At 42.5% G+C, this 13,161-nt stretch overlaps 2 protein-coding genes across 2 annotated transcripts in view; one reads left to right on the forward strand and one right to left on the reverse strand.

Moving 5' to 3' along the window:
* The window catches only part of LOC138245655 (histidine--tRNA ligase, cytoplasmic-like), a 119,554-nt gene extending 113,534 nt beyond the window's left edge, over window positions 1–6,020 (reverse strand). Inside the window, exon 1 of the mRNA XM_069199402.1 lies at window positions 5,377–6,020. Within this exon, the coding sequence (XP_069055503.1) occupies window positions 5,377–5,487 (111 nt within the window). The 5' untranslated portion in view covers window positions 5,488–6,020. The remainder of the gene's footprint in view (window positions 1–5,376) is intronic.
* A 512-nt stretch (window positions 6,021–6,532) lies between these two features.
* Window positions 6,533–13,161, forward strand: part of ZMAT2 (zinc finger matrin-type 2) — a 63,658-nt gene continuing 57,029 nt past the window's right edge. Inside the window, exon 1 of the mRNA XM_069199403.1 lies at window positions 6,533–6,655. Coding sequence (XP_069055504.1) covers window positions 6,638–6,655 — 18 coding nt within the window. The 5' untranslated portion in view covers window positions 6,533–6,637. The remainder of the gene's footprint in view (window positions 6,656–13,161) is intronic.

Consider the following 13,161-nt stretch of genomic DNA (forward strand, 5'->3'; position numbering starts at 1 on the left):
CACACAAACGAGATGTGGGCCACCTGGATGGCTCTGAGCTTCTGACTGAAGCCTTCCATAAGAGTGCGTGCACGATAAAGCATGCCCCCTACCGGGGGAAGGTATAGCCTGGGGAGATTGGTGACCAAGTCACCCTTATAACGGACCCTGATGCACAGTTGCCTGTTCAATGCACGGTTGCCCGTTCAGGGAGAGGGTGACACAGCCGACTGTGCGTCCTCGGACAAGTACCGTGACTCCAGTCTCCTCTGGAGCCAGACTTTGGCCAATCCAGATCCCCACTAAGGGGACACTTCCACCTCTGACATGTTCGACCCGCAGAGTATTTATCACTCTAGAGCGTCCGAGTGGCAACCAGATGAAGGAGTCACTGAATATGTGGCCAGCAAGATTCGCCATCCTCTGGACAAGGAGATACAGGTCTGACTAGTGGTGAAATGCCTTCATCCTATGTTGGAGGGCAAAGTGGTGGCTATGCCTGATATTGATCGAAAGTTGTGTACTTTCTTTAAAAAATATACAAGAGACCCTAAGGGCATTGACCACTCCTGGGGGGGCGTGTCAGGATAACCTTTAGACCTGTTAGACGTACTGAGCCCCTGACACAGATCATACAGTAGGCTGAACAAGTGAAGCACATGGGCAAACCCCTTCCCGCAGACATAGTGGCAGTATGGGCCCAGGGGGCAGTTTGCCTTCTAGGCAGTGCTAATTGTGCCATATTGGCCGAGAGGTGCTGCTCCCTATGTATCAAAATTGTCTTGACACTTGGAGAGCTCTCCAACTCGGAAACAGGGGTGGTTGCGCAGGGACACCTGTTTGGTGACCCCTTTGTGAAGGAGTTGGGGAAATTTGTGGCGACATTCTTGGCGCCTGACAAGGCGCAGACTTCAAGAAAAAATGTTTTTCCCAGAAAGGTTTTCGGCGGGCGTTCAGCCATGAGAAACAACAGTTGGCATGATGAGGCAGGGAATGTTCTTCTCCAACTGGGAAAGAGGGAAGAACAGAACTAGTTGAGGTGCCCGTGGTGGAGCGATTGTGCCCAGAGGACCTAACAGTAAGCATTACCCTTTATTCTCCTCTAACAATGGAAGGGGGTTGAGGTTGAGGAGGTTTGCACACAGATGTGCGACGCCTGGGTACTACAGACTGTGGAGAGCTCCACACAGTTCTGGGGAACTCCAGTGCAGGAGACACTGCCAAAACTAATTCTCTTCTCCCAAACAGCCATGGCACAGATCTATGCAGAGGTGCAGGATCTTATAGTGAAAGGGGCCGTTTGCAGCTCAGTACTCCACCCGGAGGGTTTCCTAAGCAATATTTTCCTGGTGGAGAAGAAAGACAAAGGCTTCCTCCCAGTCATATGTGTACATGCCTTCAACGAATGGGTAGTGTACATGCACTCCAAAATGGAGGGGATCCACCTGCTCAGGGATCTCCTCCTTCAGGGGGATTGGATGACATACCTGGACCTCAAGGACATGTACCCGACAGTCCCGATCTTCCCTTCACACCGCCGGTTTCCAAAGTTTATCTGGAGACAAGCGTTCAAATTCAAATCGCTCCTGTTCAGACTTTCGTCAGCACCCTGGTGCTTTATGAAACTTTTCAAACCCGTAGTGGAGCACCAAAGGGCGCCGGAGGCATGGCTAAATCTATTTAGACAATTTCCTCCGGATGAATCAGTCTCAACCTCAACTCTGTCTCACGCGAACATGACTATTGCCTTGTTTCAGGATCTGGGGTTTGTGATAAACCATGAGAGGTCTCAGTTGATTCCCTCTCATACTATGACCTTCGTAGACTTCCGTATAGACTCCAAAGCATCCTCAGTCAGCCTACCAAACACGAATGTAACCAAAATCTAGCGAGAAATTGGAAAGGTTCTGAGGAGAGACAGGATCTCCCTTAGACAGCTGGCTAAGATAGTGGGACTGCTATTGTCCTCGATCAAAGTCATATTCCATGGCCTTCTTCACTATAGGGCCCTGCAACGACTGAAGGCGTGGCACCTCAGGCAGGGAGTAACATACTGGGAAACGATATACATTTTCCAGGAGGCAAAGACAGAACTGCAGTGGTGAACACACCACATGGAAGCTTGGAACAGCAGAGAGATCTTCGTATCCTCCCCGGACCTCATCATAGAATTGGATGCCAGCCGGGAAGGCTGGGGGGTAATGTGCGGACAGATTTCGATGGGGGGCCGATGGACTCAGCAGGAACTCAATTTGCATACCAACTGCCTGAAACTCCTGGCGGGATCCTTTATGATCAAGTCACTGACGCAGGACAAGGTCTCCTGCTGTATTCTCTTGAGGATGGACAATGTGTCCGCAGTTCAATAGATAAGCCAAAGTGGCACACACTTGAAAGCGCTGGTGGAATTGGCCAACGATTTGTGGCATTACTGTCTCCAACACCAAATTTCAGTGACAGGGGAGTATCTTCTGGGGTCAAAGAATACCCTAACAGACTGGAACTCTAAGCACATGAAGGATACCAGCGACTGGCAACTGGACAGGAGGGTCTTCAGGGTCTTCACAGATCGCTGGGTCTCTGATCAGTAGATCTCTTTGCATCCAGACTGAATGCACAACTACGAAGTACTTCAGTTGGCATCTGGATCTGGGGGCGTCAGTGGTGGATGCTTTCTTACAGAAATGGGAGACAGAGCAGGCTTACGCTTTCGCTCCTATCATGCGGATACTGAAAGTGATGGCTCAAGTCGATGTCAGAGGGCTTTGTGGTGCTGATAACCCCTCTGTGGAGATCCCAGGCATGGTTTCCCGCACAGCTCGAACTCTGTTGCGACTTCCCGATTCTAATCCCAGATTTTCCTCTGGTACTGCTGGACCCACAGGGTCAACTGCACCTTCTGGTTCTTCAGGGCCATCTCAAGCTCATGGCGTGGAGAATTTCAGGTGCAGATGGCAAGACAGACTTTTGGAAGGGGCTGAAAGAGTCATTCAACAGGCATGGGCACCAGGGACTAGTAAAAGATATAGGTCTGCCTGGAATCGTTGGGTTAGTTGGTGTGTGGAGCAACACCTGGATCCCATGGGGGCCCAGGTTGCAGATATCTTACATTTTTTGGCACAGTTGGCTGAGTCGGGCTTATCCTAATGCACTGTAAACTCTTTTAGGTTAGTGATTTCGGCAGGTCACACTCCTTTTCACATCACACCGGTGGGAGAGCATCCTTGGGTTTGCAAGCTGCTCAGGGGCATCAAGATGTCTAGACCCCCTGAGCCTAGATACTCTGGTATATGGGATGTTAACATAGCCTTATGTTTTTTGTCTTTGTGGCAGGATAAACAATACCTCTCAAGAAAGGAGATACCGGCATAGTTATCTATGCTACTATGCCTCAGTTCCTGTAAAATGTTATCTGATGTTAGGGCTCTAGACATTGCAGCTAGAGTATTTACAACAGAAGGAGTTACTTTTACAATATCTAGGAGAACCAAATGCAATTCCAGGTCAGCAACATACCCAGCTTTGAGAGTTTGCCTAAGCTGTTTGTGATTAGATGCCTTAAGGCTTATGAGGTAATGATGGCAGAATGCCATCCACCAGGGGGGAGACAACTGTACATTTCCATCAAGAAGCCATTTAAAGCAGTATCCTTCCCTTCCTTTGCAAGGTGGGTAAAGTAGATTATGGCAGAGGCAGTAATCAAAGTACAATTATTTTGGGCACACTCCACAGGAGGAGCCACAGCTTCTAAAGCCATACAGGCGGGCGGCAGATTGAAAGACATTATAAATGCAGCTGACTGGTCATCAGAATCTACTTTTAAACGGTTTTAATTTAAACAGATCCACAAAGCAGCTGCTTTGATGGTAAGTAAGCTTTGACCATGCATAATCCTCGCCTCCGGTTCTGACACAGAATAAGACATTTCCTAGCTACTGAGAAGGAAAGTTTTAATTCTATTAAGGGCACGGAGGCGAGGATTATCCCACCCGACACAGTGTATGCGTGCCCCCCTCCCAGATGGAGATCATAGTAAGGACAAGTTTTATAAGGTGGTATTGTGCTTCAATATACTTCTATGATGTATTCATTGTTGTATACTGTTCCTATCTCAGACAGACTGTTACAAGTTTTTAACACGAATTATATCAAGACTGTAAACTGTTCTAACATTACAGAGATTATTATATAAAGTTATGGGTTCAGGTAGCCTTGGGTAGAAAATAAGAATGAGATCAGTTTTAACAAACTATGTTGTTTCTTCATAGGAACCAATACCACTGCGAACTTATGGTACTTAAACTTAACCAACCCCAGTGAAGTCGAGGAAGGACTCAGAGAGGACAATCTGACTGTTATAGGATTGGACATTGGTTACCATGGATACAGTTGTTATGAACCATGGGATATGTAGTGTTGTTTTTTTCTTATGTTGAACTTTGAATTTGCTGTTTAATTAAAGTGAAGAAAGAAATGCATAATCCTTGCCTTCGTGTCCATAATAGAATTTAAACTTTCCTTCTTGATAGCAAGGAAATTTCTCATTATATCCCAGTCTAAACACAGCACCACACCACCACCAGTTTACTCACAGAACACCCATGCACTTCAGACAGGAACTAAAAGCAAACGTCTTGAAGGGGCACCCCCTTATCTTAGTGCTACTCAATAGATATAAAACCCAAGATGATCAAGCTTTCTTACTCTTGACTGATCCCCTCCACTAATCTCTTATTATTTATACACACATCTATATCTCTTCATTATATTCCGTGCCACACTCAGCTGCTTTCTAACCGGGTTTACGATATAGAGATACCAAACCATACATATATGAGAAAGATAATTTCTCAAAAGTGAAAGAAGTACGAAATTATTGCTAGTGATTTAACACATTCATTATTTGTATATCGACAAAGGACTCCTTAGAAGTCAAGGTGTTTCATTCCTATTCCGTTTTCTGTCCTTACAAAGTACATGAATAACACTGCATTGCCATGGCCTTTCTTTTCCATGTGTGACTGCTCATTAAATATAGCACAACACTACTACAGAAACAAAATATTATAAGCTACTTTTGATGTTACTTGTTAACTAAATAGATCATAACTTCGTGAACTTCCGTGCATGACATTGTCAGCCTGTGCATTATAAATAAATATATTTAACGTTCTAGCTCTATTTGTGGGATTTGAGTTAAATAGCTAGCATGCAGTGCTGTACGGTGCTGTAAAGCATACAGGTCTTATTTGTACACACAGATCAGCGCTATTCTAGACTGGTTTAAACACTTAAATCGGTTACAGTGAAAAGAGATTGAACAATCAGTAAGATACCCATACTTCTGACAAGCGATGTCAAAATAGATCAGAAAATATCCCAGTAAAAGCGGCTCACCTGGTTATTGGGAAGGCAGGTCATGCAGCGTATAGGCGTACAAGTGAGATGCATACTTTTACCAGAAAAAGCAACCAACGCTTTCACGTAAAGAGTCCTTACAGAGTTCATGGCCCGAGTTTTAACGCTTGACTAGTAGAATACATACGATACAAATTACGCAGGAAAAACAGAACGTTTAAAGATAAATGAATCCTTGCATTGCTAACAAGTCCTCACTCCGTGCAACGGATCTGCTTTACTGAGGAACAAAGAAGTTAAAAAGTCCAGTTTAAATATCAATGCTGTGGGTGTGCTAACCTGCAGCCACGTAAAAAAGTGAATGTATAGAACCCAAAAATGTAAACAGCGGAGCAGAAAACCATTGTAATTAGGAAAAAAGAACCAGGTATAGTAACACAGGAACACAAAGTAAATTAGTAAGGCGAAGAGAAACCAGCAGTGCAGAGCACAGAAACAACCAAGATATATGGCAGCAAAGACACTAGAAGGGAGCGGGCGCACACTCTACGCAAAGCAGAAAATCAGGAGCCAAGCAAATAAAACGGTGGCAAAAAAAACTAAGAACCGAAGTGCCCTGCTGTATGCGAAAGGTGATCACTACTTAAAATAATAAAACTCGCGCTGGTACTTGTTCAGACTACGTTTATGACTTTTCACCCTTGAACTTAAAGACGGGAGACAAGGAAGTGCTAGCACAACAGGGATGGATAAGCTGGTGGCCATCTTTACAGAGTGTATGCTTATTTTTACTCAAAGGAACAGCCTTGGTCTTGTATGAGCCTTACATCTTCCATGCAATATGTGGGAGTATTTTAATAAGTTCAGAAATGTGTATTTCTGTTACACGTACTTTTTGTGTGAATAAAATTAAACGGCATAGGATTATAATTATTATAACAGTCTCCTTTAACCTTGACACTGTGTAAACTTGAAGATTCCATCACTTTGGATTAATGAAGGCTCTATATCATTAAAGAATACAATTTTTCAAATTTGGATGTATTTGTAATTGATGCTATCAAGAGAAGCGACAGTTTACTTTCGGAAAGTACTACTGGTGCGCCCATACTGGACTGACCTAATGCCAGAAGGACAGTTTCTATTTACAACGTGGGAGGCGCTGCTCTGCTCATGTAGTCCCTTTTCTATGACCATTGGTAGCAAGAAGTACGACGCTCTTGCGGCTGTCTGGAGTCTCGTTGGTTCTTCCTTCTACTGGTGATTGTTTGTGTTAGTGCCAGTTTACTACAGCTTCAAGATGGCCTCGGGAAGCGGGGTAGGTATCCGATCCCTGACCACAGAAGCATGAAGGCCTGCTGGGTGCAGTCAAGATCGAAGGGATTGGGGTGATGGAGTATTCTTCTGATATTGGAACTGGAAAGTAGCTTGGCAACTCGTGTGGGTTTGCCCCAGCTGGGCAAAAGGAAAGTCTAGACTGGCAAAGGGTGACGTCTCTGCAGTCAGAGGAACCCGGCTGTTAGGGGTACCGCCTGGGTTGGCAGTAGAAAAGTTTAGGGTGGCCTGTTGATGAAAAGGAGAGTCGTGTCTAGCTAACATGTTTTGTGCTAGCACCCGCCTTACATTTCTGTGTTTACAGTGTATTAAACTTTGTATCTTGCCTCTGGCGACTCCGACATTTTGTAACCAGCAGTCGAACAGACATCGAATGCGGTCGTGTACAGTTAGATATACGTAGTTTTGTGTTGTGAAAAAACCAAAACTACACATTCCAGAATTAAATCTTGTATTGAACGTCTGAGCTACTCACAAGTGACATGGGTTTAGTTATGATCTCTGATGTTGCCTCATGTGAGCTCCCAGCTGATTTCCTTATTTTGTCTTTTTGCCACTTGTAACAGTGTACGTATTTATTTTGTGTAAAATCATTCTGATTTTCTTTTCCACATGCATGGTAGAACGATTTAACTTACTCCATGATGTGTGAGTAACCCAGACAGTATTTGTCTGTATATTGTGATGCTCCTGGTAGTTGCTTTTCACACAGATAAACCAGAACCTTTAATGTTCTGCATTTCTGTGGACCGTGACCACTGTCAATATTTGTTTGTACTTTATATTTCTGGAAACGGAAACTCAGTAAATTGTAGTAGATGTGCACTCTAAAAAACAAAACCCACCTTGTCACAGTGTTCTTTTTATGTAGTCTTTCATTTGTCATATTGGCCTTCTTGTTCTTTCTTCTTGTTCTTTCTTTTTGTTCTTGTTCTTTCTTCTTGTTCGTTCTTGTTCTTTCTTCTTGTTCGTTCTTCACATGTTTTAAAGGCTAATCGCTTGAAAAAAAAAATACACTGCACGTATGTGATGAATAAAGACTCAATCCCCAGGTTTTTCACAAACAAGCAAATATTATACACGCTTACATAAAAAAAAAAAAACAGACACCGTATTATTCTGTAACCAATTGAAACTTGACAGAAATGTCCGTATGGCATAAAGTTTTTGTTTTATTTGCAACCTCTGAATAGTTGGTGGGGATTTTCTATACGTAGTTTGGTTTTTGAGGCCCTCACTTGAACTGTTTGCCTGACAACAGAAATATTCAAGATGTGAATACACTCGAACAAGCGAAGAGAAAAATATCAGAAAGGGCAACCTAAGAAACTTTCTCAAGATCATAAATATCCCGCAGTCAGGCAAATCTTTTTTCCAGCACATTTCAAAGATGGTATAATCCTTAAAATAACACATGACAATCAAATCTGAAGTAATTTGTGACTGAACTACTGTTCAGCAATGAATGAAATTAGCATTAGTCACGTGAAATGTGTGGCAATTGATAGACCAAGTTCTTGTCTGGCAGAGAGAGTAGGGTGGTGGGTGCAGTGTGAGGGCAAGAGTTGGATTGCAGGGATTCCTGGGGACCTCGTGCAACACAATGCCACCCTGACATAACATTGCAGCACTAGTGTACTCGATGAACTTTCATCTTTTACTGTTCTTTTGGCCTCAAAAAAAGATGGGAATACCCATTCTTAAGAGGGTTTATAACCAAGTAGTGCTGTATCTGGTCGTATGTATAATGTTGATTTAAATTTGTGGCTGAATATTGGCATATGATGCGTGCCCGATCATATGAGGTCAGTACATGGTCATGTGAGGCTTTTCCAAGGTACACGAGGCTGCTACAAACAAAATATATTCTTGCAACTGTAAGGGCTCTGTATTTCAGTGTATTTCTATTTTTGCTACTTTGAACGTTCAGGGGAACTTATCCAAGATCTAAATAGCCATCATGTGTTGTATGTTCAACTTGGGAAGTGTCACTTAACTTTTGTTTGCCTTTGTTTGCTCTATTGTTTTTACAAAATACCACGATTTTGTTTGTTTTTATTCCTGAAAGGGCTTCATTCTCACTGTATTGAATGAGGTTGTGCATGGAGACCAGATCTCATGTTTAGTTTTATTTTTTTGGCTCATTTGGAGCTGTGCTTCCATAGGCCCTGCTGTGAGAGACCTATTTAGCGTGCCCTGGCATAGGATGGGGGATATCGATTGATCTGTAAGTGAGAGTAGAAATGTGTATGGCGTGCATTCTCTAAGAGTGTTGTGAGTGCTAGTGCCTGCAGGTGACTGTCTGAATGTGCGACTGTTATAGAGTCGCTTAGAATGTTTTGAAAATTGAGAATGATCTTGTGGAACATTGGCAGTACTTGTGTGAAGAAGACCTGAAAAAGTAGCCTTTCAAACAGTGTCTGATTTCAGGGTGTAGTTACTTCTGGAGAGCCGTAGGCTTATTTAGTAGAAGGGTGAGGATCTTCGAGAAAGGGAGATGAGGAATAGTCCCCAATATTTAATTTACCTCCTGTCTGTACCCAAAAATGTGGGCCAGCCCTTAGTTCTCATTATTGGATGTGAGAGAACTAACAGGATGTCTACAAGTGAAACTTTGAAACAGATTGTTTCCTAATCTGAAACCTCATTCCAGGAAAAGAGTGCTGTTGAGACCATCTTGAGCATGGAAAAGATTGCTAGATTTTTTTGTAGATGCTGTGGATCTCTGAAGACCCAGCTATCATGAGGGCTTTTGTCATCATAGATGGAAATATATTTATTTAGAAAAAAACTTTCCATGAGCCTTTGAGGCACCCTGTGCCTATGCTGGCCTCTACTGTGCTAAATGTAGTAAAGACAGTACTTTTTGTGTGCATGTCTTTATTCCAGATGTAAGGTCTTTTCCTAAATATGAGGACTCGGTTGTGTGTGCAATTATATAATCTATTTTACTCTGAGATGTAGAAATGAGAGTGCTGGAACAATGTTATTTGTTTCCACGCAAAATTAACTTACTTATTTGTTGGTAAATAACATTTTCAGTAAGATCTGTAGAATGCGTATTGTTACCTTTTTTTAAAGAAACTGTGTATTACTTATTGTGCCTGCATCCCTTTCATATCAGAGTGTTAGTCAAAATGGTTATATCAATACCACAAATTGTATCTCAACTGTAGCATACTTTCAGTGGTCCTGCACAAATGTCTTAATGCATGAGGAGCACCATAGGTTGTTGTGAGTCAGGCACTTGACATAAGGGCCTACATCCCCCAAAACCATATCCTGCAAAATCTTTCTAGGAATGTTAGATTGTGCTGATGCCTTTGAGCAGACTGGATGAGAACCTAGTCACTTCCATGTAAAAACATTGCAAAATGTTGAACGAGCTTGGGTGGTTATTACACAAATATCTCAAATATTAGTTTGCATGATGTTTATGTTTCCACTGCAGCTGATTGAGCTGTGTGTGAATTATATTGTATGTTATTCTTTGTTTGACACGTGTACAGCATGTAGCTATTGATATGACTTTTCAGCACTATTAGGGTCTGGAAACTTCCCACGTTGCTTTTAAGGTTTCTTTTGTAGATCAGAATCTGGTTAGTTGTGTAAGTGTGTTTTTTTTTTTTTTTTTTTTTTTTTTTTTTAAGTAGTAGCTCATTTTACCTTTCGGTCTGTAGTTGTTGGCAATAGGTATGTTTAATAGTTGGTACACGGATGTGTTACGGAGCTCACTGGTGTGCAGAGGTCTTGCTAAGACTTTGGAGTGCTGTCTGAATTATTTGTCTTGCCCCTTTCCAGCATGTTGTTATCTAAAAAAAAATGTACTGTGTTCACTGGAGTTAGTGGTCTTGTGGAACCTGGTATCAACTCTACCCATTTCCTGCTCCCACTAACTTCTCATCCCTCACTCCTCTAGCTTTCAAAAGCCCTCTGCCCCTTGTAGTGTGCATACTACAGCTAACTATCCCTCCTCCCACCACAGTTTCCAATGTGACATTCACCTTCTGTCCACACCATGCCTTCTCTCTGCCTACTTATTCCTATAACTTTTATCCATCCTCTAACTGCTTTATCCTCCTTGACACTTCCTACCTTGCATTTTATCATTGCCCTTCTTCTCCCCTCTTCATTGACCTTGGCTGATACTTGTACCTTCTTGCCTCCTCCCTACTATGCCTACTCATGACAGTCACTCCCTCTAATTGTTTTGTTACCCATGCCTTCCCATCTACTTCTGTCTTGCCTAACACCTCTGCCCCCTTTTAGCCATTCCACTAACCGTGAATAACCCCCCTTACTGCTTCTACCATACCTTTTTCCCCACCTCCCTCTAGGTAAAACGTTCCACATTAAAACTCTTCCCACCTTTAACCATTCTGTCCCCCCCCACTATGCTACATGCCCCTGTCTCCCCTCCACCTAATCACTCTATTTCCTACCTTGTCCATTCACTCCTACATCCTCTACTCTGTCCTGCCATACTCTTGTTTTCCTCCACCTTTAAGGGCCCCTCCCTAATTATGTACACCTTTTCCATCATAACTTTAGTCTTCTTTTCACCTCCTTTGCCCCAATATTAAACTTGCCCCCTCCTCCGACCTTTAATAACAAAGCTTCTGTTATCCTCTGCCCCCCCCCCACCATCCTCCTCCTCAATATTCTTTGTGTATTTCATGCTTTACCTTGTTGTACACACTGCAAACCGTATCAACCTCCAGTGGTCTCAAACACACACACTCTGTGAGTGAATTACCAAACCATGGCCTTACTCTCCTCTTCTGTGTACTCATTACTGCCCCCTCCTCCTCTGGTGAAAACTCCTAACCCTGTTTAGGCAAGACTGGCCAAAACATGTTGACCTAACAGCTCAGGATTAATAGTCTAACCTTGAATCTGTGTCTTTACATTTGCTGTTAGGACAGTGGTCTTCATACTTTTTAATGTCGCCCAGCCCCTGTGGGAATAAACTATATCTGGGCCCGCTAGGAAGTTTTCACAATTATTCTATTAAATTAGCAATGTTTAAATACATGTAGACTTATTTAAACATTGCAGTTAGGTTATATTACTGTTTTAAAAATGCAATCAAATACATGATGCCAAACATACTATGCTGATCAGGCAGGCCTTACAAGCATGTAAAAGTATTCACAGTATGATTATTGGGGGTAGGAGCTTTGAAGAGTATTTGGAGTCCCTTCCCTTTTGACACATACTCCAACTTGGATATGGATGACAAACCATGTTAGTTATGGGCCATTACAGAGTGGCTTACTGATGCTCATGTGTTTTAAAAAAAAAAAAATTTTTAAGCTCAAAACAAAGCCTATTATCAGCATAATGCCTCTTTTGGCCAGAGCCTGACGACCTCCTTCCAATGGGAGCACTTGAGCCCACAGTTTGAAGACCCCTTCTTTATGAATGCCAGAATTGTTAATTGAGTCTATCCAAGAAGTAATTTGTGCAGTTACTTTGGTTTCCTGCACACATTGTTTTTTTGGTGTCATCCAGATAGTGTAATAACAGCTCTATAGAACGTATATCCATGTAAAGTAAACGAGCATCTAAGCCTTCTAGTAAAAGCTCCCATTGGTGCGATCTCTCTGGTACCCTATGAGGCCAGGTGAGTGAGAGGAGCTGCTCAGTGATGAAGTATGCCACCTAATTTAGGTGAGGCTTGAGTGTTCTCCAATATAAGATTTTGTCTTCATTTGTCTAAAACTACGAGGTTTCTAATCACACCACCACTCCACAGGGCTCTGACTATTTTCTTTTAGCCAGACCTACCATAATGATTGTTAATATGCTGGCACACATTCAGCATGCCATCTTCCCTGGATGTAGACTCCTCAACCGAAAACATCTAAAGTAGACTGTATGAGAGATAGCAGTTATTGTCTTGGTTACTTTACAGGCCACATGCCTTCAAACATGTGGCAGAAACAACAGAACATTCACAGCCTCTTTCTTTGATACTGTCTCGGGCATCACAGTAAACCACAACAATTCCTGCATCCTGAGAGACCTGAACATCTGCTTCAACTGCCCGAATCAAGCCCATCGGAGATCACCCATGACAAACCTAGAGGCCCTCAATGCATCCTAACGTTTCTTCGGATTGACAATATATATATATATATATATATATATATATATATATATATATATAATAAAAACGCTAAACAAAGATGTGGGTGCTTTAAAATGCAGGCGGACAAAGTAATGTCTCCAACATTATAACAGGATACACAAATAATTTTGAAAAATTGAAAACCGGCTCTCCAAGCAAAGTTCCTTTTCTAGGAAATACATAGCAATCTCTCAGAATTCTGGAACCGAGAGTGCACTGACACCAAAACCCCACACTCCTAATGCTTCTGCTACACCACTGCAAACAAAATATTCTCGGAACCCAAGAAACTGGACCATGCCTTCCATTATCAGGCATTTCATGATACAAAGCTGAGAGAATGGGATGCTAGAGCG

This window comes from Pleurodeles waltl, chromosome 7 (assembly GCF_031143425.1).
Source record: "Pleurodeles waltl isolate 20211129_DDA chromosome 7, aPleWal1.hap1.20221129, whole genome shotgun sequence".
Taxonomy (NCBI): Eukaryota; Metazoa; Chordata; class Amphibia; order Caudata; family Salamandridae; genus Pleurodeles; species Pleurodeles waltl.